Below are 25,600 nucleotides of genomic sequence, written 5' to 3'. Positions count from 1 at the left end.
GATAAGTAACAGACATTTACTATATAGTGCAGGGAACTATATGCAATATCTTGTAATACCCTGTAATGGAAAATAATCTGAAAAAATTATGTGTATACACACACACACACACACACACACACACACACACACACACACACACACACACACATATATATATAATTGAATGACTTTGCACCTGAAACTAACACAATATTAGAAATTAACCATACTAAAGTTTAAAAAATAAAAGTAGGATATGAAATTATTTATGCCATATGATCCTAATTTTGTTAAAAAAAAAAAAAGTAAGAAAGAAAAGAAAGAGAGCCAGCAGGACACATTATAACTGGAAGGAAATACCTTAAAATGTTTCACAGCTATCACAGGTGGAATTTAGGTGAATTTAATTGTTTTCTTTTGTATCTATCTGTGTTTTCCCAATTCCATACAATACAATGCATTACTTTTATACGCAGAAAATGTTTTCAAGTATATTACACAGGGATGGTGTTTCTCAACCTTTTATTAATCATTACCCTGTAAAAAGCTTTTTAGAGTTTTATGTGCTAATCAACCCCCCATGAAATTTTGATAACATAGATAGTCTCTATATCTGTTTATATTGTGGCTCTTTGGAGGGTCACAAACCATTGTGACCCTTAGATACATCTAACACTTTTTGTTCCTCAAGAATAAATTTTTACCCCCTTGGGACACTATTGCCCTGTTGAAAAGATATGCACTACTAGCCCAAGAGCCAGAAGATTCTCATTCAGTAAGTTTTTACGGGTAGGAACAAAGTAAGTACATTTTTAAAATAGTGGTCAGGTGTTTCAAAAGGAATGTATAAATGCATCTACTTAATGTTATTCCAAATTTTTCAGAAACCTGAAATATGAGCATTTGTCTATTTTTAGGAATAATACTAATGATGAAACATTTTTACACATTTACAGATCTTTAAGAATTTACCTTTTTTTCCCTACTGCCAGGAACATATAACTTCGAACACAATTTAGAACAACTTTCATGAAATATGATTTCTTCCTTATCTTTTTTCTTGACCTTTACTTTATCTTTTCTACCACCTACTTCTGTGTAGGTCTTTTCTTTTCATCATTGCTTATTTCTTTAGTTTTTCTTTCACAAAATTGAGGGAAGATGTGGGCTTAGTGTTCTGAATTCATAGTTCCATTGTGGTTATTAAAATGTGAACTAAAATCTTGCAAGCACATGGTACCACCTATATAATTTTCTCCATTCAGACAATTACACAAAGGCCTCTGAGGATTCTAGGGTCATTGCTGAAGCTTTTTTTTTTTTTTTTAATCCTATAGCCTTTTCTCATTGTTGGTTAATTTTCACAACATAGAAGTTTTCACTTTTAAGGTTAAAAAAAAACCTGATGAATGGAAGAACTATTCAGCACAGCAGGCTATAAACCAATTAGGATGATGATGTCCTGGATGGAGATTTTCATGAACCTCTCACATTAGCTATTTCAGCTTTTTTTTTTTGTTTTTTTTTAATGTTCAAAGTAAATAGAACAATGAAGAGGCTATTTAGGAAGGTCTGGACTCAGGGGGGGAAAAACCTCTTTCATTAGGTTCCAAATAACAGCTAGCTTAATAAGCAGCAAGAGACAGAGATTTAGTATAGAAAATAAAATAAAAGGATAAAAAAATAAAGCAGTGAGATTAGAAGGTCGGTAATATCATTGGAACTGGCAGCAAGGCAGGTTTCTATGAGATTATTTTGTTTTGGGAAACAACTATACTAACTTTCTTCTGAACCTCTTGCCAATGCCTGTCTTGAGAAAATTTAACATTCTTTATCTGTGTGTACCAAAATGCCTAAGGACAAAGCTGTTACCTAAACTTTATTCGAATTGAGAGAATTCATGTACGAATTTGTGGCTAACGTCTTAGTCAATGTACTACATAATTTCTACTGCTTCATAGCACGACTTTCTAATTTTCAAGAACAGTGTAGTAACTGCTCACCAGCCAAGAGAAAGGCATGGGACCATATTTGTCATTGGAGTCAACGTTAGTTCTGCCTATGGTAATTACTTAGGTAAAGATAAGTTTGTTCCAAGCTGGGGCTTTTCACTGGCACTTGTTATGCGTAATAAGGAAGTGCTTTCAAGTGGACCCTGGAGTATAGGAAACCTAGAGTCCGATGTCACCAAGAAGAATGTTGATGAATTCAAAGATAGTGAAAGAAAGGAGGGGAGTAATTTTGTTAGAAATGATAGAAAAGCAGGAAACATGGCAGAATTGGGGGGAAAGAAATCTTTAGAGATTTTACAAATTACAAGCTCCTTTTAATAATCAGATTAAGATTGTAAGTATAGAGTGACTGGATGGAGATCCACGTTCTGACCTGGCTAGCTAATTAGCAAAATCTTCTAGCCCAGTTTTCACATTTTTCATTTTAGCATATTTTTGTATGATAAATTATATTTCAAATGGAAACCGTCTACTCCTGTTGACTAACTTGACTCCCTGATACTTTGCCTAACCTTCTACTTTCTTGTTTCTACTTCTTTCAAGACTTTGCTCGCACAGTAAGGCAGCTCATATTCCTTAAGTCTCCTATCTGATTTTGCTTCTTGAATTGCCGAAGTGAACTCTACAGACATTTCTATCATTTCTTTTTATACCTAATCTCTTGTGATCCATGCTCTAACCACTTCACTGAAGCTATTAATGACCACCAAAGAGGGCTGACTACGTGCATTCTAGTGACTACCTCTCAAGCTTCATCTCCAGAGCCTTTGCCTTGAACACAGGGATAATGTAACCTTTCCCAATCTCTCATTTCAGTTTCCTGCATTTGGTCTGCCTCTCTCCAGAATATTCCCAAGGCTTTGCCTCTGTCCCTTACACTCGTGACTTCAGTATTCATCACTATATGAATGACAGCTCTCATCATAACACCTCTGACCTCTTACCTGTTTTATCCATTCCATATGGCAAGCTGTCTACATTACCTTTCTTCTTGGGGATTATTATAACCTTATATTCAACATGAAATTGTGTGTTCATGTCAATGTCCAACAGCAACCTTTTTCACCATTTTTAGATACAAAATGGGTCAACATTTCTGTCCTACTTATTTATCGGCAAACGACTCAAAAGTCAAGCCAAAAAAAAAAATACTCAAGCAAGTAAGATTTCTCAACAAAGAGGCTTTAAGCAAAGAATTTGCAGGTGTCACATGTAGCCTGTATTCTAGAAGGAGCACAGTGAACTAGGCATACATACCTTACTGGAAAACATTGGTCACAGTCTGTTAGTTCCATCTTTTCCTGTGAGAGGGAAAAATCATTATATGACAGGGCCAGAGCTTCTATGACCCCTTTCAAGAATTGAAAAGTTTTTATGACCCCATTCATTTCCTGTCAAAAACTTTCATGAAGTACCCAGGCAATGCATTTTATACAGAGGGAAGAACTTAGACAAAGTCCTATATATTTAATCTTCTAAATATCGTACTAATCTGTTCTTATCTTTCAATCTACCAGCCATCAGGTTTTACCTGGACCCCTATCCTAGCATCTCACGCTGTTTTTTTCTGTATCTTTTCTTGCCCTCCCTTCCAATCTATTCTCTAATTAGCAGTATGACTAATCTTTTGAAACCCAGATCAGATGGTGTCACTTCGCTGCCTGAAACCTTTCAGTGGATTCCCATTGCCCTGTGGACAAAGACCAAAATCTTTACCATAATTCATAAGGCCACTGGGAGCTATGAAAGTCCCCTCTTTTAGCTTTTCTTTCTAGTGAGTGATACATTCAGATAAGTGGATTCTCTTTTAAGGACGTAGATTCCAAGTGCATATGAATATTGAACTAGGTATTGATAGTTTACTTATAAAATGTTTACTATTCCTTATGCAGCTTTGATTTTGTATCCATTCTAATTCAATCTCAAGCACATAATGGATTATCAAGAAAAAGTTTTTAATAAATGATTGGATAGACAAAGGAACAAATAAATGAATAAATGTATAAAAACAAATCATTATCAGACAGTCAGATGGCTATTTATAAGAACTTATCAGAACAAAAGTATAATCTTGCTTAAGACCAAATTCAGGCAATTTTTGTGTGTCTTTTTGTTTTTGGTTAAAAAAGCATCAGTCTTATATGTTTTTAAAGGATTCTGTTCCCTTGCTGCAAATAGTATAGGCACAATGCTATTCTATTTCTCATTTTAAAGGAAATAATAATAATATCATATGTTTGTTGACAGCTTTGCAGTATAAAGCACTTTTCACACAGATTACCTCATTTTAAATTTCTCTATTTCTTCTTTTGCTATGGGAATTCATTTTAAGAATTTCCTTTTAGAATTAAGGCAATAACACTACTCTGTTCCTGTATTTCTTAGCAACACCTTCACTAGGATACTGTCTCTCTCCTGGGTCTTTCTTCTCCAGATGCACAGTTATGATTTACCCAGAGGTAAATGGAAATAGTAGGAGCAATACACAGAATTTTTTATTGTTTCTTGTAAACTCAAGCATTTCATTTTAGGAGCTGCCGTACTATTTTAGGAATTGCTGTACTAATGTTCAAAGTTTATTTACGTATTTTGTATGAAACGATTTTGTCACTTCAATTGGGCTTATTAGAAGAGGGAAAGAGTTACTTTTAATCTCCGCCGTATTTCACATCATTTACTATAACATTCACGAGTTGCTGAGGTTTAAATAAGCAAAGATTATCTCAAAATGAGACCTGGAAAGGGCAATTCAAGTCTCTCATCCACTTTCCTTTTTGGCTTTTCAGCCAACACTTTAGTCTAAAACATATTTTATAATCATTGATCCTATGTTTGTCTTAATAACCATACATATATTAAATGAACTAGAATTAATTGATCTTTATTTTTGATCTCATATTTTGCATTTCTGGAGAAGCATTTGAAGGGATCAATTGATGCTATACTTCGTTAATTCATTTCCTCTTTTTCCCCTTAATACAGAAGCCCCATTTTCATAAAGTCTAAAAAAATTGGAACGTGTATTTTGTTTTTATAACATTGATTAAATGAATATATTTGTTTTGTTTATATATTGTATGTTTGTGATTATTTTTGGTTTTGCAGTAGTGCATAAATTCTTACTTGTGACTTAAAAGTTGTGTTCACCCTTTCCACACATTCCTTTATACTCCCCTCGTGTCAAACTTGTGTTGGGCCCTGAGTATAAAAGCACATTCTTTGTAGAGAGGTGGATGGACCTAGAGTCTGTCCTACAGAGTGAAGTAAGTCAGAAAGAGAAAAACAAATACCATATGCTAACACGTATATATGGAATCTAAAAAAAAAAAAAAGAAATGGTTGTGAAGAACCTAGGGGTAAGACAGGAATAAAGATGCAGACGTAGGGAATGGACTTGAGGACACGGGGAGGGGGAAGGGTAAGCTGGGACGAAGTGAGAGAGTGGCATGGACATATACACACTACCGAATGTAAACTAGATAGCTAGTGGGAAGCAGCTGCATAGGACAGGGAGATCAACTCAGTGTTTTGTGACCACCTAGAAGGGTAGGATAGGGAGGGGGGAGGGAGATGCAAGAGGGAGGGGATATGGGGATAGATGTATACATATAGCTGATTCACTTTGTTATAAAGCAGAAACTAACACAACATTGTAAAGCAGTTCTACTTCAATGAAGATGTTAAAAAAAAAAGGAATGAAGTACTAATATACCCTAAACATAGATAAACTTTGAAAACATCATGTTAAGTGAAAGAAGCCAGACACAAAGACTACATATTGTATGATTCCATTTATATGAAATGCCCAGAACAAGCAAATCTATAGAGACAGAAAGTAGATTAACTCCAGCCTAGGGCTGGAGTGGGGAGATGGAAAGAAATGGGTAGTGACTGCTTTGGTTTTTGGGGGGTATGATGAAAATATTTTTAAGTTCACAACTTTGTGAATATACTAAGAACCATTGAACTGTATACTTTAAGTAGGTGAATTATATAGTTTTTGAATGTATCGCAATAAAACTTAAAAAAATAAATAAAATAAAATAAAAACACATTCCCTCAACTCAAGTAATTACCTTTTGGTAGGTAAGACAGACAATAAATAGACAATTGCCAAGTAGGGTAATAAGTGTGTTCAGAGGTAATGATGTGAATTCAGTGCTCTGGAAACTTTTGAGCGGAGTGCTACAGAGTGAAAAAGAGTAGAGAATATTCTGGGCAGAGGAAAAGCGTAGACTCATGTGAGACATGTGATGACATCCTGCCTGTAGAGGGCTCCTACGTGGCTGAATAGGGTTCACAACAGGTAATAGAAGTCAGGAAACTGGTGAAGTAGACAAGGGCCACATTGCAAAAGATCTTGTAAGTCAGGTCAAGAGTTTTGATTTTATGGTGAAAGCAATGGAAGGGTGACATTAAAGGAATTTAATAAGTGATGACAGACTCAGATCTTCATCTTCAAAAGTCTTCTCTGACCAGAGTTTTGAAGATAGATGGGGAGTGCAAAAGGCTAGTGTTAAAGCAGTAGTTCTCAGTCCTGGCTGCACATTAGAATCACTAGGGGGAGCTTTTTAAAATCCAGTGCCTGGACTCCACCCCAAACCAATTAAATCAAAACCTTTGGGAAAAGGGCCCGGACGCTGGTAGTTTTTAAAGCACCCCAGCTGATGCAAATGTGCAGACAGGGTTAGGATTCACTAAATAAGAGAGAGCATCAGGAGGCTTTTAATTAAAACAGTCTAGAGAAGAGACAGCTGGATGATAGAGAGGTTAGAAGAGCCATTAAGGAGCTTGACTGAATGACTTGGCACCTTGGTTAAAGGATAAGGAAGAAAGAGGAATCAGGGATGATTTGTAGGTTTCTCCTTGAATGACTAGGTAGAGGAACAGATGTGTGTCAGTGATTAGGGGAGAGGAAGGGTAAAGGTGATGTGATCAATTTTGGATATGTTGAATATTTAAAAGGAATCTTGTAGGCGTTTGGCTACGTGAATATGGAGCTCAGGAGAGAGTTCTTAGGTTAAACACGGATTTTACTATGATCACTGTATAGGTAGTAGATGAAACAATATGAACTCACCAGGGAGTGAATGAAACAATATGAACTCACCGGGGAGTATATATATATATAAAGAAAAAAGGTCCAAAGGAGACCTGTAGGGGATAACAGTTTAAAAGATGAGCAGAGAAGGCTGAGGAGTGGCCAAAGAGGTAGACTAAATAATTTTTTAAAATCTTGCAGTGTCAGTCATTGCAAGATTTCAAGGAAGAGGTTTCAAGGAGGGCTCATCAGTGATGGCAAGTACTGAAGGGAGGTCTGGAAAGATAAAGACTAGAATCTCCAGTGCTGTGGTAATTTGAAGGTTATCGTTAGCATCTTCAAAAGTAATTTCTGTGGCAAAAGTTAAAATGCAGTGGATTGAGAAGGGTATGTAAGGTGTGAAAGTGGAAATAGTGGATGTAGATAGTGTTTCTCACACTTTAATGTGCCTGCAAATCACTTTAGGAATCTTGTTTAAAAATGCAGATTCTGATTCAGTAGGTATAACGTGTGGGGCCTGAGATATTGCATATCTAACAAGCTCCCAGGTAATGCTGCAGCTGCTGGTACAGAAACCATCCTTGAAGTAACTCTGGTGTAAATCACTCTTTCATGAAGGAGAAAGGATTGGCCAGAGGGGGTGTAGAGACAAAAGGAAGAATTTTTTATTTTGTTTTTTGTTTTCTTTTTAGATGAGGGTCTAGGCTGAGATTGAAGATACAGAATGGGTAAAAATTGGAATCACTTCTCTTAGGAGGTAGAAGAATTTGGAATGCTGAGTACAGGAAGGGAATTAGGCATGAGTAGGGGAGACACTAAACCTAAAGAGAAGAAGGTAAGGAAGACTAGAAATACAGAAAAGTCCGTTAGTAGACAATACCTGGCATTTTGCTTTTTAGCCCATGGTTTCTGTTCAAGGAATTATTTATTATTTTTATTCCTTAACTTGATTGGCTAGACTGTGGAGTGTGCTTGTGAGGATAGAAGTGAGCCCACTTGGCTTTTCAGGTATAACCTGCATTTTCTGCACTCATCAAATCAAAGTTTGAGTGACAAGGTGTAGGGATGAAATTCAGTGTGTGTTCAGGGAGGGAAAAAATGTCTTTTTTTATTCTACATATTTAAAAAATATTTATATTCCAACAAATGCGTCAATTTTGATGTGCAAATTTGCAGTGATGAATGGGTTTTATGTGTGCATTGCATACTGGTGACATGGTAATAAATCCGCGGTGCTGGAATTATAATGGTACCCTTTAGCTCCACTTTAATGACCTCTTGCTGAATGAGTTGTGAGTACTTTATTTGCTACATTTGGCACTTAATTAGTTGAGGGTGGGGCAGGCTGGAGAGTGGGATTGTCCAGTGATATGTTGTGTCTATATCACATTTAAACAATTTCTTTTCTATGTCTTGTGAGTGACCTAAGATTATAAACTGAAATATTTTTGCATAACTATAGATTAAGCTACTCCCCCAACTTTAAGCTTTCATCTCAACCAGTAGTTCCCCCTTGCCAAAGGAAGCCATTATTTTTTTAAGTTAATTCATTTTAATGACCAGATAAATCACATTTCAATATCTGCCTGTTTATGTAATTAATAAAATAACTTACATGTTCCATTATGACTGGATGTTGGTATTTTCTTATAAATCTATGACTCTCCAACCAGTGGCAAAAATGCAATCCTTTTACTGTAACTCATCTTTCAATATGGGAACCAACACACACTTTCCTATATTTTATAACCAAAACAGAATGAGCTTTTGTCAGAGGACTAACTCATTTTCTCTATGAGAATATTCAGCATACTTTTAAGGAGGTAATATGATCTTTGACAGTCTGTTGATGAGGAAGTTAAGAGATCAGCCTGAATTCCTTTTCTAGCTCCTCTCCATATACATGTGACTTTAAGCAAAACATTTTGTCATTTTCACCACTGTAAATTCTGTTTACTGTCTTTTAAACTTGTATATTCCACAGATGGTATTTTTTTCTTAATTGGAAAGTGGCCTTAATAACTTAGAAATGTGTTTAAATAATATGCTACTTTGTGCTTGCTGTGAGAGAGCATTTTATCTAACATTTTATTATGAAAAATTCGGATACACAGAAAAGTGGAAAGAATTGTAGAGTAAATATCCCTGAATCGACCACCTAGATTGTGCTGTACAAATTCATGCTTTCTCTGCCCATCAGTCCCGACTATTTTCTGATGCATTTCAAAGTAAGTTTAGAGACATCAGTACCCTTTACCCCTAAAAACTTCAGCATGCGTATCATTAACTAGAGCTCAGCATTCATTTACAGTTCTTTTTGTTGGTTTATTTGCTTACTTGTTTGTCTCCATGGGGCAAAATTTGCAGAGTCAAAAGTACAAATCTTATGTGTACCAATCAATGAGTATTGTTGAATGGGTGCACCTGTGTGACGCATGCCTCTATCAAGATAAAGAAAAATACTATCACCCCAGAAAGGAAAGAACCTTTGGATGTTAATTAGACTTATTATGGTGATCATTTCACAATACATACAAATATCTAATCATTATGTTTATACCTGAAACTAATGTAAGTTTATATATCAATTATATCTCAATTAAAAATATTAATAAATGAAAGGAAATTTTTTATGTTGGCTTGAGTTTTTTTCAACTGAATTTTAACATGACTGAATATAAGATTGCCAAGTTGTATCACAGGAATTGTCCGTCCAGGGGAATGATACGGATGTCTATATGCTGTTTGTTCATCCAGGCACTGGAATGACTGAGTTCTTCCTAATAGCGTTGTAAGATGAGCTTCTATCTCTGACAGAAACATCAAGTAACATGTATTTCACAGACTGTTAGAGCTGGAAAGAACCCCAGGGGTCATCCAGTCTACTACCCCCCTTTGCTTAATGGCTCAGGATTTTAAAAGTCCAATGGTGTTACAAAGTGCATAACTGCCTGTCTTTACCCCTGTAATTAGGGGCTAGATACTTTGCCCAGTGTCTTGCGTCCATCATTTCCTTAATCTTCATAGATTGTTGATCTTCTTGTTATTATTATCCTCATTTTACAGAGAGTAAACTGAGTGTGAAAATAACATTAAATTACTAATCTTTGCCATGTTCAAACTAACCTTAAATGTTAGACTGATATTATAAAATATTTTTACCTTAGTTATTGGCTCTGGGTCTGTCTGCCGTGAATTTAAAACTAAATACTTGGCTGTTCCTGAATTCCAGTTTTTGGGGGACTTAGAGAGGAAACATATCTTCAAATTAGTCGTAGCGGCTAGAATTTAATCATTTGCCTATAATTCCCCTCTCTTTTCACCTTTTTGGTCTGAAATGTCTTCTCAGACATTTTATTCTGTGTTCGCACAGCAACTGCATTCCTCCTCTCCTGTTCCTAAATAGATCAAATGCCCATTCATACTAGCTACGCTGGACTTCCTGGTTAGTATATGCTTCTTCCTCTCCTTAATGGGTTTAAGTTGAGACTTCTCTTTGCAGAGCTTAACTACAGATAAGACTTCTACAGAACCATGTTTAAATTCCTTATGGAAATAGGAGGAACACGTCTTAATATTTCCTATAATTTGGGTTATTATTATTTTGACTTTCTCTGGTTCCTTATAAGTCTTTGAATGTAAAACATTGAGATATACTCACATTACTCAAGATATAGTTGTATCCTAACTTTATACACGAGCAGAATAATGATGATTTCTTTGTTTTCAGCTCCCTTCTTGATCATACCTAACCTTTTGTTGACTATTTTGGCCTCAGGGAACTGTCTGTTGTGATTACCATATCTTTTTCCTGATACTTACAAATGGTTCAGAGTTCATTGTCTTAACCTCAATTGGGAAAATTTTCCTTACAGTTGACCACAGTGAAATATATGACACTTTTTACCCATTCAAATGACCTCAAAAGATTTACCAGTAATTTAACTCTTTAAGCTCAGTATTTTCTACCTGGAATCATTGAGACCCACATTGAGACCCTCAGAGTGCCCCACCTAGCAGATTACAAATGTTTGCTGAGATTATTGTCCATTTTGATGACTGCAGTCAGTTTTGCAATTGAGGAACTTGAAGTTGTGCCGAATCAACTTTTGCAAATTACAATAGCTATTTCATCACAAATCCAGGGCTATAACCCATTATTAACTGCTGGTCAAGGTTTCTTTCTAAAACTTAGTCACAGTAACTTCTAATTCTCAGACTGTAACTTGAGTGCAGAAATTGGAACAGAGTTGTTCTTTTTTCTGTAGCAATATGTATTCAAAAAGGCAGACATTTTACTTTTGTAAATAACATTTTTCCCTAGAAGAGATGTTGAGGGAATTTATATCAGTCGAGATTGTATATCGATAATCAAACATAGCTAGCTTAAAAACTTGAAGTGAAAGATTGGTTAGTACTCAATCAACTGAACTGTTTCTTTCTCTGCAATATTGTGGTTCTTGACATGATTGCTTAGTTTCCAATGTGACACTTCTGGAGATCCATAAATCAGGACACATGCTGAGTCCCAGTCTATCATCCTGAGTCCTAGCATTCGTTATTTATCCTTTTCATTATCCAGCATCTACTTACTGCACAAATCAGCTGAGAAGCTTATCATGTTGGACCTCTGAAAGAAGAAGTACACACATTTGGGTAGCTCTTCAATTACCAACATGCACAGATTATCTGAGTTTATAAGCATATATTTTATTATTATTTCACTTTTATATGTCAGATGAATCTGGTATAAATATCAATCTACAGAATGGGACAGAGTACACTGCCATAATATATCTTTGGTCTATCAGTAATATCCTGGATGAAGTGTTGCAAGAGTGGTGAAATTCTGTAGTTTGAATTGTTGCCCAGTTACGGACAGTTACCAGCTCTAACTACCATGATGGTCTAGTTCCAAGATAAGTCTTTGATGGTCTTCAGATTTTATGTTTTCTTTCATTCCTTGACAAAACGATATAGATAAAAAAACTTGTAAACTTTTCTTTTGTATATATTCTGCAGGGTCTACTCTTAGGATAGCTATATCAATCAATTACACTGCCTTTTTTTGTTTTTTTCTGTATGTGCCGCATGGCTTGTGGGATTTTAGTTCCCCAATCAGGGGTTGAACCTAGGCCCTCATAAGATTTTCATGATGATTAAATGAGTTAATACATGTAAAGAGCTTAAAACAGTGCCTTGAGCAGAGTGGGTATTCAAATAATGTTTTATTATGATTTTAATTAGCTCTTGTGACATCTATGGTATTTAAAATGTTAACCACGCTTGTGTTTTTGAAATTTTCTCTTATCCACATTTCTATGGACGGGCACTTTCCAAGTGATCCTCCTACCTCTCTAGCCGTTCATCCATCTTATTGACTATTGATGCTGTATTCTGTCTTTATGTGTTATATTTTCCAGGACTCCATCTTTAACCCTCTGTTTTGCTCAATCTATACCCCATACCAATGAGAATGTGTTCCTATTAATGGCTTCAGTTTTTACTTCTGTCTAGTGATTTCTAATCTTGGATTTCTCTGTCTTCCAAAATATGCAGCTGTGCCATAGCACCTTCAGTCCAGCTGACTGAAATGATAGTCCTATGTGAAAGATCCTCAAAACTTTTCCACTGAATAGGTCTAAGATTGAACTCATTATCTTTTCCCTAGAACTGTTGATCTTTATTCCTTGAGTAGATGGTAAATAACACTTCCATCTAACAGGTACCAACCAACCAGAAGCCAGGGAATCTGTCTTAGACTCCTTTGTTTCCCCAGTGCTTGGCCTAATGCCTGGTATCCAGTAGCTGGTAAATAAAATGGTAACTGGCAGGATGGATAGATAGGGGTGAATGGAGGGGTAGCTAGATTGTTGAGTGAGTCTATAACTATAAATCTATTTCATTAAGTATTATCTCATGATCAAGTACAGTTGAAGGTCAAGGATGAGAAAGCACATCTTTAGTGGGACACACACCCAGTAAACCATTTTCTCTTGCTAAATTACACACACATGACCCCTTTGGGATGAAAACCTTCATTGCTGTGATTGAACAGGCATTCAAATGGTATGTTTGTCTGAAATAATGTTATAGGCTCTAAAAGTTTCCTCCTTTTTCCACAATTAAGAAATATCTACCCACATGATAGGAGAAACTACTTCTTTCTCATATCAAGTGATGGCCTTCTAAAAATATAGATTATGTCTGCCCTATTGAAATGAATATAGGATGTAGAAAATATTCATTGGCATGAATGCAAATGGCTTACCATGTTATTGTCAAAAATACTAGGCGTTCTAAACATTTTGATAGCATAGTAAAATGTCACTAATTAAGGCTGATTAAGGCAAATTGTAATCATCGGCTTTTAGAGGAAAGTCAATTTCATTATTTGCAAATACATGTAATACGTATATAACAATAGGCCAAGAAAAAAAAGAGGTGCCAGCTATGCATAATAAAGTAGCCTGCTATGATAAGTTGGAAAATGGTTTGCAATTGTGTTATCAGTTGTTTCTATGATTGATAAGAAAATATTCCAGAACACTTAAAGACACTTTTACTTATATTTTAAATAGCTTTTTTATAATAGCATTTACACTAGTAGTTTTGTAAACTAAAGTTTAAATAGACTAATAATTGTAGATCTCAACTATAATAAGTGCTATACTACCCAGTGGGTGAACAACAGCAATGCAACAAGCAAAAAAAAAAAAAATGGTGCTCAAAGATTATAAGGAGTTACTGACATTTAAACAGGTTGACATGTTAACCAAAGTTGGAATATGATATGTTGACTCAGTTTGCAACACATAGCAAACACCCAAACCAAAATGAAACTGATAAAAACAGTACCTGTAATGAATGTCACTTACTTGGTTTTCCCTATTCTAGGTACCACATTCTTTAATTCATGTCACAATCAGTAGTCTTTTAGGGTCTGTTTAGTACTGATGGTTATTTACAAAATATCTCAGGTACTTCTTTAACTCATAACTTCTTATAACTTTAGGAAGGCAACAGCAGGTTTAATTAAGAAGGGCTAAGCTTATGTCATGAAATAAGAAGCACAAGACTGTGCCGTATACGTTTTATTTGTCCATTGCCCTTCTCTACCTCACTCTCTACTCTGGGTGGTTGATCTGTGTCATCATTGGTCTCCCATACCCTCTGGCTTCCAGTTGGTTTAGCCACTGGGGAGCCCTAGTAGGAAATTGAAGAGAGAGGGCAGAGAGGTCAGGGTATTTATTCTTCTAGTTCCCTACCCGTGAATTTGCTTCAGGCTGACTCTGTCCCTTGATAAAAGGTTACTGCTCTTCTCAGGGTGGTTTCTCCTCATGATTCTCAGCTTCTGGCCACTTCTCCCTCCCCTGATTTCTTGGGCCTAGATGCACTAACAGCTCCACTGCTGCAAGGCCTAGTTTCTTATATTAAATTTGGTGATTTTCCTACACTCTGATTATGTTATAATTTGTTCCTTTGTAAATAAATCTCTCAGGTTATCCAGACCAGATCACAGAGGAATATGTATATCAAGCTAAGATATTCCAGAGAACAGTGGGGAGACATTGAAGGGTTTAAATGAGAGAGTGTGGTGATCAGATTTATATTAGTTATTACTATGTCTACAGTGTAGAAGTTACATTGGAAAGTGGAGACTTCAGGCAGAGGGACTATGTACAGTCTATTGCAAGCATGTAGACAGAAAATGTTGGAGCTTTGCAGTGGAAACGTGTGGAAAGAAGAAAGGAGTTCTGTATGAGAAAACTTAGTAACCAATTATATATGGTGTTTGGTGAGGCTTAGGGAAAAATCTAGAATGTCTGTCAGATTTCCTGCTTAAGGAGTAAAGTAAGTGGTGGTTTTATTACCTGTTTTCTATGGCATTATTTCCATTTTATGAAATCAGCTTAAAGAGAAGATTATATGGTCCTCAAAGAAAAGAAAAAGCAATCTTGTTATGTTTATTTTTAATATTCTAAAATAAAGTATTCCAGAGCAAAATCTACAGGGAATCTCCATCTTTGACTCACAGTGATACCAGAAAATAGCCTCGATGTAAGCCTGTCCTACTTACAGAATATAACTGGCATTGTTACAAGAAGTTTCCAATATGCCTATCTGGTCTTGGATTGCCGCAGAAAAAAAGTTTTGAGAGCAAGTGGTTTATTTGGGAGTTGAGAGAAATATCAATAGGGGAATGAGAAAGTGAGACAGATAAGGCAACACAGCCAATAAAGGATGGTACATAATCAAGCAGGTTACCACTATGACCCACTAGAGCTTTATCCCACTGGGAGAACTCTGGAACCCTTATAAATCACATACCTCACAGTTATCTCCCGTAGCATCAAGCGTGCTAGAATATTCATACCCCAATGACTACCATCAGTCATTGGTTACAGGCTGTTCCTGGGAGGTAAGGTGGTGGGAGACTGGGGAGGGGAGCCTCAATTCCTTGGTGTATCTAGCCTACCACTTAGATGGCAAAGCAAACTCTTTATGGCAACACAAAGTCTACAAAGAATGAAATGTCAGTGACGGTATTGGAGGTCAGGCTGTTGGGCAATGAAGTGATAAGGGCAAGGGGATGTGGGCATTCTGCTGTAGGAGCTTTTGAAAAGATTACTCATATTTGGCTCTAGAGATTAAGAAAAGACACAGTTACAGAGGGCAGACAGCAGAAGCAGGAAGAACTACAATCCTGTAGCCTGTGGAACAAAAAACACATTCACAGAAAGACAAGATGAAAAGGCAGAGGGCTATGTACCAGATGAAGGAACAAGATAAAACCCCAGGAAAACAATTAAATGAAGTGGAGATAGGCAACCTTCCAGAAAAAGAATTCAGAATAATGTTAGTGAAGATGATCCAGGACCTCAGAAAAAGAATGGAGGCAAAGACCGAGAAGATACAAGAAATGTTTTACAAACACCTAGAACAATTAAAGAACAAACACCTAGAAGAATTAAAGAACAAATACAAATGAACAATACAATAACTGAAATGAAAAATACACTAGAAGGAATCAATAGGAGAATAACTGAGGCAGAAGAACGGGTAAATGACCTGGAAGACAGAATGGTGGAATTTACTGCCACAGAACAGAATAAAGAAAAACAAATGAAAAGAAATGAAGACAGCCTAAGAGAGCTCTGGGACAACATTAAACACAACAACATTCACATTATAGGGGTCCCAGAAGAAGAGAGAGAGAAAGGACCAGAGAAAATATTTGAAGAGATTATAGTCGAAAACTTCCCTAACATGGGAAAGGAAATAGCCACCCAAGTCCAGGAAGCGAAGAGAGTCCCATACAAGATAAACCCAAAGAGAAACACACCGAGACACATAGTAATCAAATTGACAAAAATTAAAGACGAAGAAAAATTATTGAAAGCAACAAGGGAAAAACGACAAATAACATACAAGGGAACTCCCATAAGGTTAACAGCTGATTTCTCAGCAGAAGCTCCACAAGCCAGAAAGGAGTGGCATGATATATTAAAAGTGATGAAAGGGAAGAACCTACAACCAAGATTACTCTACCCAGCATGGATCTCATTCAGATTCGATGGAGAAATCAAAAGCTTTACAGGCAAGCAAAAGCTAAGAGAATTCAGCACCACCAAACCAGCTCTACAACAAATGCTAAAGGAACTTCTCTAAGTGGGAAACACAAGAGAAGAAAAGGACCTACAAAAACAAACCCAAACAATTAAGAAAATGGTCACAGGAACATACATATCGATAATTACCTTAAACGTGAATGGATTAAATACTCCAACCAAAAGACACAGGCTTGCTGAATGGATACAAAACCAACACGCATATATATGCTGTCTACAAGAGAACCACTTCAGACCTAGGGACACATACAGACTGAAAGTGAGGGGATGGAAAAAGATACTCCCTGCAAATGGAAATCAAAAGAAAGCTGGAGTAGCAATACTCATATCAGATAAAATAGACTTTAAAATAAAGACTGTTACAAGAGAGAAGGAAGGACACTACATAATGATCAAGGGATCAATCCAAGAAGAAGATATAACAATTATATATGCACCCAACATAGGAGCACCTCATTACATAAGGCAACTGCTAACAGCTATAAAAGAGGAAATCGACAGTAACACAATAATAGTGGGGGACTTTAACACCTCACTTACACCAATGGACAGATCACCCAAAATGAAAATAAATAAGGAAACAGATGCTTTAAATGACACAATAGACCAGATAGATTTAATTGATATTTATAGCATATTCCATCCAAAAACAGCAGATTACACTTTCTTCTCAAGTGCGCACGGAACATTCTCCAGGATAGAGCACATCTTGAGTCACAAATCAAGCCACAGTAAATTTAAGAAAATTGAAATCATATCAAGCATCTTTACTGACCACAGCGCTATGAGATTAGAAATGAATTACAGGGAAAAAATGTAAAAAACACAAACACCTGGAGGCTAAACAATATGTTACTAAATAACCAAGAGATCACTGAAGAAATCAAAGAGGGAATCAAAAAATACCTACAGACAAATGACAATGAAAACACGACGATCCAAAACCCATGGGATGCAGCAAAAGCAGTTCTGAGAGGGGAGTTTATAGCAATACAAGCCTACCTCAAGAAACAAGAAAAATCTCAAATAAACAATCTAACCTTACACCTAAAGGAACTAGAGAAAGAAGAACAAACAAAACCCAAAATTAGTAGAAGGAAGGAAATCATAAAGATCAGAACAGAAATAAATGAAACAGAAACAAAGAAAACAATAGCAAAGATCAATAAAACTAAAAGCGGGTTCTTTGCCAAGATAACCAAAATTGATAAACCATTAGCCAGACTCATCAAGAAAAAGAGGGAGAGGACTCAAATCAATAAAGTTAGAAATGAAAAAGGAGAAGTTAAAACAGACACTGCAGGAATACAAAGCATCCTAATAGACTACTACAAGCAACTGTATGCCAATAAAATGGACAACCTGGAAGAAATGGACAAATTCTTAGAAAGGTATAACCTTCCAAGACTGAACCAGGAAGAAATAGAAAATATGAACTGACCAATCACAAGTAATGAAATGGAAACTGTGATTAAAAATCTTCCAACAAACAAAAGTCCAGCACCAGATGGCTTCACAGGTGAATTCTGTCGAACATTTAGAGAAGAGCTAACACCCATCCTTCTCAAACTCTTCCAAAAATTGCAGAGGAAGGAACACTCCCAAACTCATTCTATGAGGCCACCATCACCCTGATACCAAAACCAGACAAAGACACTACAAAAAAAGAAAATTACAGGCCAATATCACTGATGAATATAGATGTAAACATCCTCAACAAATTACTAGCAAACAGAATCCAACAACATATTAAAAGGATCATACACCACGATCAAGTGGGATTTATCCCAGGGATGCAAGGATTCTTCAATATATGCAAATCAATCAATGTGATACACCATATTAACAGATTGAAGAATAAACACCATATGATCATCTCAATAGATGCAGAAAAAGCTTTTGACAAAATTCAACACCCATTTATGATAAAAACTCTCCAGAAAGTGGGCAGAGAGGGAAACTAACTCAACATAATAAAGGCCATATATGACAAACCCACAGCAAACATCATTCTCAATGGTGAAAAACTGAAAGCATTTCCTCTAAGATCAGGAACAAGACAAGAATGTCCACTCTCACCACTGTTATTCAACATAGTTTTGGAAGTCCTAGCCACGGCAATCAGAGAAGAAAAAGAAATAAAAGGAATACAAATTGGAAAAGAAGAAGTAAAACTGTCACTGTTTGCAGATGACATGATACTATACATAGAGAATGGTAAAGATGCCACCAGAAAACTACTAGAGCTAATCAATGAATTTGGTAAAGTTGCAGGATACAAAATTAATGCACAGAAATCTCTTGCATTCCTATACAATAATTATAAAAATTCTGAAAGAGAAATTAAGGAAACACTCCCTTTTACCATTGCAACAAAAAGAATAAAATATCTAGGAATAAACCTACATAGGGAGACAAAAGACCTGTATGCAGAAAACTATAAGACACTGATGAAAGAAATTAAAGATGATACCAACAGATGGAGAGATATACCATGTTCTGAGATTGGAAGAATCAATATTGTGAAAATGACTATACTACCCAAAGCAATCTACAGATTCAGTGCAATCCCTGTCAAATTACCAATGGCATTTTTTACAGAACTAGAACAAAACTTAAAATTTGTATGGAGACACAAAAGACCCTGAATAGCCAAAGCAGTCTTGAGGGAAAAAAAACAGAGTTGGAGGAATCAGACTGCCTGACTTAAGGCTATACTACAAAGCTACAGTAATCAAGACAATATGGTACTGGCACAGAAACAGAAATATAGATCAATGGAACAGGATAGAAAGCCCAGAGATAAACCGATATACCTATGGTCAACTAATCTATGACAAAGGAGGCAAGAATATATAATGGAGAAAACACATCCTCTTCAGTAAGTGGTGCTGGGAAAACTGGACCGCTACATTTAAAAGAATGAAATTAGAACACTCCCTAACACCGTACACAAAAAAATAAGCTCAAAATGTATTAGAAAGCTAAATGTAAGACTGGACACTCTAATACTCTTAGAGGAAAACATAGGAAGAACATTCTTTGACATAAATCACAGCAAGATCTTTTTTGATCCACCTCCTAGAGTAATGGAAATAAAAACAAAAATAAACAAATGGGACCTAATGAAACTTCAAAGCTTTTGCAAAAGCAAAGGAAACTACAAACAAGACGAAAAGACAACCCTCAGAATGGGAGAAAATATTTGCAAATGAATCAACGGACAAAGGATTAATCTCCAAAATATGTAAACAGCTCATGCAGCTCAATATTAAAAAAACAAATAACCCAATCCAAAAGTGGGCAGAAGAGCTAAATAGACATTTCTCCAAAGAAGACATACAGATGGCCAAGAAGCACATGAAAAGCTGCTCAACATCACTAATTATTAGAGAAATGCAAATCAAAACTACAATGAGGTATCACCTCACACCAGTTAGAATGGGCAGCATCAGAAAATCTACAAACAACAAATGCTGGAGAGGGTGTGGAGAAAAGGGAACCCTCTTGCACTGTTGGTGGGAATGTAAATTGATACAGCCACTATGGAGAACAGTATGGAGGTTCCTTAAAAAACTAAAAATAGAATTACCATATGACCCAGCAATCCCACTGCTGGGTATATACCCAGAAAAAAACGTAATTCAAGAAGACGCATGCACCCCAATGTTCATTGCAGCACTATTTACAATAGCCAGGTTATGGAAGCAACCTAAATGCCCATCAACAGATGAATGGATAAAGAAGATGTGGTACATATATACAATGGAATATTACTCAGCCATAAAAAGGAATGAAATTGGGTCATTTGTAGAGTCGTGGATGTATCTAGAGGCTATCATACAGAGTGAAGTAAGTCAGAAAGAGAAAAACAAATATCGTATATTAATGCATATATGTGGAACCTAGAAAAATGGTACAGTTGAATCGGTTTGCAGGGCAGAAATAGAGACACAGATGTAGAGAACAAACGTATGGACACCAAGGGGGGAAAGTGGTGGGGAAGCACGTGGTGGTGTGATGAATTGGGAGATTGGGATTGACATATATACACTAATATATATAAAATGGATAAGAACCTGCTCTATAAAAAAATAAATAAACTTCTACAATTCAAAAAAAAAGAGTAGTTTGAAGATTGTAGCAACATCCTAGATAAAAATGGAAATTAAGGTGTGAACTACAGCACTAGGAAGAGCTTGAAAAGTTAGATTCAGGGGAACTTGTTTGTGTGGATGAAAAGGAGAAGGCATATGATTTAGATATGTCCTACTTGGGGCTGAGTAAATGGTATGACATTTGCACAGTTAGGAAATGAGAAAAATCAGCTTAGTCAACATGTTGGCACAGTGACTGAGGAAGAGAAAATAAGTAACAGGCTCTTTTTTTTTTTTTAGAAAGAAATAGTTCCTTTTCTATAGGTTCTGTTTTAGACATGTAGTGCTTGAGATGCTTTAGGGGATATTATGTGAAAAGGTCTTGCATTCAGTTATACAACTGTGTTAATATACTATGTTAATAAATGTTTTATCCTGCTTTTAAAACTAAAAAAAAAAAAAGGAATAGACACAGTTAAATTTTCACATGTACTATTGATGTTCTAGATCACCTTCAGGAAGTTGATTTAACAAAAACTTATGTTTACCTTTGAAAAAAGTAAGAAGTTCCGTTGTCCATCATCCTAGCTGTAACACAATGAACAATTTCTTTTTCTTTTTTTTTGCTTGTACTTAAATTTTTTTTCAATTATTTTTCTTTTTTTTTTAAACATCTTTATTGAAGTATAATTGCTTTACAATGGTGTGTTAGTTTCTGCTTTATAACAAAGTGAATCAGTTATACATATACATATGTTCCCATATCTCTTCCCTCTTGCAATTTCTTTTATAAGTAATATAAAATGTGAGATAATATTTGGATGTTAAATTTCAAATGTCTCCTCCAGACTAGCATTTACTCCCATATATTCATTTTTCCTTCTTTTCCAGTTGAAAGAATTCAGAGTCAGTGGGATGAAGTACAGGAACACCTTCAGAACCGGAGGCAACAGTTGAATGAAATGTTAAAAGATTCAACACAATGGCTGGAAGCTAAGGAAGAAGCTCAGCAGGTCTTGGGGCAGGCCAGAGCCAAGCTTGAGTCATGGAAGGAGGGTCCCTACACAATGGATGCAATCCAAAGGAAAATCACAGAAACCAAGGTTAGTATCAAAGATATGTTCTTAAAATAAAATACACTGGATAAAATTATACCATGGATTAAAATCTAATGATTTTTAATGTTAATTTATTAAAAGAAAACAAGCTGAAATGAACAGTAGTCTTCGCAGTCAAAGTAAAGTAGAGATTAGAGGAAAATTGATGGTTAATATCAATGTTAAAATTAATTTTGTTTAATAAATTAGGTACAATGCTCTGGTTTTCACACTGCATCATCTTTTAAGATCACTTCAGAATTGTTGCACGTACTTCTGTAGTATCATGAAGTCAATCAAATGGACTTAATTCCTTCTTAGAAAAAGTAACAGGTTTACTCCTTCCTACTTTATTTGAGGGCAGTGAATGGAGAAGGGAAGGGTGGGTATGAGAATAAGGTAGGGATAAGGTGTACTCTCACTTTCTCCTCCCATTTTCTGACCTCCAGCCCAACTTCCCTTCTTTCTCTTCCTTTTCTTCTTCTTCCTCTCCCACGCCCCAAACTTCATCATGTATTTTTCCATTTAATAATCTAGAACTCTTCAGGATAAATGAAACAGAAAAAGGAAAGGAAATAAAATTTGTTTGACTATGTCTTATCAAGCACCATGCATGGTACTTTATAAATATTGAATCCTTTCAAACCTCATAATTATAGGTCAGTTTGGAAAGACCTTAAATGCTAAACAATGGGTAGTCCTTAGAGGATTTTAAGCAGAGAAGTGACATAGTGAGAACTTGATCACATTGATGAAAACACTCTCTAGGGTTTTCTTCTGGTAGGAAAAGGCCTTCTGCTAAACAAGTATTTGAATCTCAAATTACCTATGTCATCTGAGAAAAAAGCCATAAAGTTTTCTTGCATGGAGTGGCTCCCATTTCTAAATTAATCATTGTTTAGACTATGCTAAGCCACATAGCATATTTATTTACACTAGGTTTATTTGAAAAATAAACCCTGAAATCTCAGTAGCTGAATACAATGGTGATTAATTCCTTGGTTGTGTCATAGTTCAATAGAGGTCAAAGAACCCTTCTTGGGAGCTCTCCCCTACATGGTGACTTGGGGGTCCAAACTTTTCTAATTTTATCAAACTATAATTTTAAAATCATGGCTGCCCAAAGTCACCACAGAAGAGTAAGAGAGAATGTGGTCAAGACATGGGGTTTTATGGCCAGGCCTCGAGGTTATGGACGTCACTTCCACCCAAAACCCATTGACCAGAACTTGTTCCCAATTTAATTTCAGGAAGAATGAATGGGAATAATGAACTAGTGAGCTTTTAGCTAGTCCTTGTCATAGCTAGTTTTCCAAAGGATCTGAACAGCAATGAGGACAGGATTTTTATTTATATGACAAGAATGTTAGAACGCCACATAGGATTTTACAAACTTATCAGTACCTTTGTTGGAGGCAACATCTAGATGAATAAAAATTCTCTCTTTCACAAGATACTTTTTACCACTAAGATTTTCTCCCTTTGATGAGCATAGATGAATTAGGAATTTTGAATGATGGGTTTTCCAATTTTTCACTTGACTATGTGAAACATAGAATCCATGTGGTTATTCTTGAGGGTTCTGGTCTTATCCATCATGTACTCAGTATGTTATGCTATTTCTTTTTTCCTCTCAAAAATTTAGGGTTCTATGAATCTAGAGGATCACGGAACAAAGTGGTTAACTGGTCAGGAGGAATTACCAGGGAAAAAGAATTTGGATTGGACCCTTGAGATAGATGAGGGAAAGGAGAGATGAGAGGCATATAGAGACAGAGTTGATCAGGGCAAGAAGACTCTGAAATTTGGCAATTGAAAAATACTCTTAAAACATACAAGAATCCTAAAGTGATGGCAAGAATGATTTGGGTTTAATAGCTTTTGGAAAAGCAAGGAGCTTTAAATAAGAGACAGAAAGAGTTGCAAAAGAAAATACGAAAGGAGAAAACAAAACAATTTTTTCATCAAAATATGTAAGGTGTTTTGGACACCTAAAACAAAGACAAGATTGTATTATAATTGCTATCCTTGTCAAACTTTTGAAATAAAAATTTGCTTTTGAATAGTCCATCTAAAACTGCATCTTAAAAATGGCTCAGCCATTATCTTTGGAAACTTATGTTTTTGTTTGTGTTATATGTTAGGAATTTAATGATATATATTGCTGTAACTTCAGTGTAAGTTCCTAACATAAATAAAGAAGACTAAAGCTGTAATTTTCCTGTCCATTTCCCAAATGACATATGCTAAAACTAAAAGTAATACTAACCCTAATACTAACATTTAGTGAATACTTGGCTCTTTGTCAAAAACTGTGCTAACCACTTCACATATATTGGCTTATTTCATCCTCCCAAAAACTTTCCATGAAAAGTACTATTATTGTTCCCTGTTTACAGATAAGTAAATTGAAAGCCTAGAGAAGTTCAGTAACTCCTCTTTAAAAGCAGCAGAGTTGGGATACGAATGCATAGCAATTACTTTTTTTTTAACATCTTTATTGGAGTATAATTGCTTTACAATGGTGTGTTAGTTTCTGCTTTATAACAAAGTGAATCAGCTATACATATACGTATATCCCCATATCTCCTCCCTCTTTTGTAAATGACCTCACAGATTTCCTCCTTAACCCATTGTCTGTGTGGCTAAAACAAATCAAGAAAACACCATGAGGAACAGAAAGGGAGACCATTGTAGTTGTGAACTGACAAATAAGATTATATTACTGATGAGCCAACAGGTGGAAAATGAAAGCAGTAAAACAGTATACCAGGGAGAAGTTTTCATATTTTGTTTTACTGTGAAAAACTAAAAAAATAATTGCAAATTGTATTCCATTTTCAATGAAACTACAATGTTTAATTCTTATAAAAGTCAGGGAGGCTTATAAAGTGGAGGACTGCCTTTATGTCTAATGTGTTATCATTCCTGAGTGATATTAGCTGGCTTATCACTTACAGTTTTCTTTGAGGAAGAAAGTGTGAAAATAGACATAATAGGCAATGGTTAATTTGACCAGGATCTCCTTGCTCCATGAATTCTTTCTTAGTCTGTGTGTCTAGGGCTAACAAGAGGGCTGGTGAGCCTCGTGAGGCAGTCATCAGGCTGTCTCTGTAGAGTTGGAGAGCTGTGATTACAGCAGCCAGCCTCCTTTGGAGCAGCATCGCTGATGACTGCCCTCACTGACACAATGAAATGGTTTCAAAGCCAACCACCAGCACCGTTACACTCCTTGAAAACTTAAACCAGTCACTATACCTGAGCTAAAGAAAAAAATCACTCATAATTCTGATATTTTCATGATTCATAATTGCTAACCTCTGTCTGTAATCTCTTCCATTTCTTTTTTTTTGGCCGCACCACACGGCTTAAGGGATCTTAGTTCCCCAACAAGGGATTGAACCCAGGCCCTCAGCAATGAGAGCATGGAGCCCTAACCACTGGACTGCCAGGGAATTCCCCTCTCTTCCATTTCTTATCTACATATTTTTAATTGTCTTCATAATGTAGATAAAATTTTGAATTCTGATTTTAAAGTTAGTATTATATAAATACATATGTTGCTACATAACTTTTAACAATTATCATTTTTAATTATAATATTTCATTAAGTTCCATCTTTCACCATTTCCCTACTAATTAGACATTTAGAAAACCTCCACTCTTGGTTAGAAAAAATAGTGGAGAAAACATTGGAATAACAACAGCCCCTTCACAAAGTAGAACTCAAATCTGAGAT

The 25,600-nt window shown here is 35.8% G+C and overlaps 1 protein-coding gene across 5 annotated transcripts in view; it reads left to right on the top strand.

Annotated features, from left to right (window-relative positions):
* The window catches only part of DMD (dystrophin), a 2,259,822-nt gene that overhangs the window by 1,884,344 nt on the left and 349,878 nt on the right, over positions 1-25,600 (top strand). For all 5 annotated transcript variants that reach the window (XM_082446317.1, XM_082446321.1, XM_082446320.1 and 2 more), the window contains one exon: positions 21,656-21,867. In XM_082446317.1, the coding sequence (XP_082302443.1) occupies positions 21,656-21,867 (212 nt within the window). The remainder of the gene's footprint in view (positions 1-21,655; positions 21,868-25,600) is intronic.

The sequence above is a fragment of the Balaenoptera physalus genome (genome assembly GCF_965194825.1).
Source record: "Balaenoptera physalus genome assembly, chromosome: X".
Taxonomy (NCBI): Eukaryota; Metazoa; Chordata; class Mammalia; order Artiodactyla; family Balaenopteridae; genus Balaenoptera; species Balaenoptera physalus.
The sequence above is the reverse complement of the archived record's forward strand: the minus strand, read 5'-3'. Positions and strand labels throughout refer to the sequence as shown.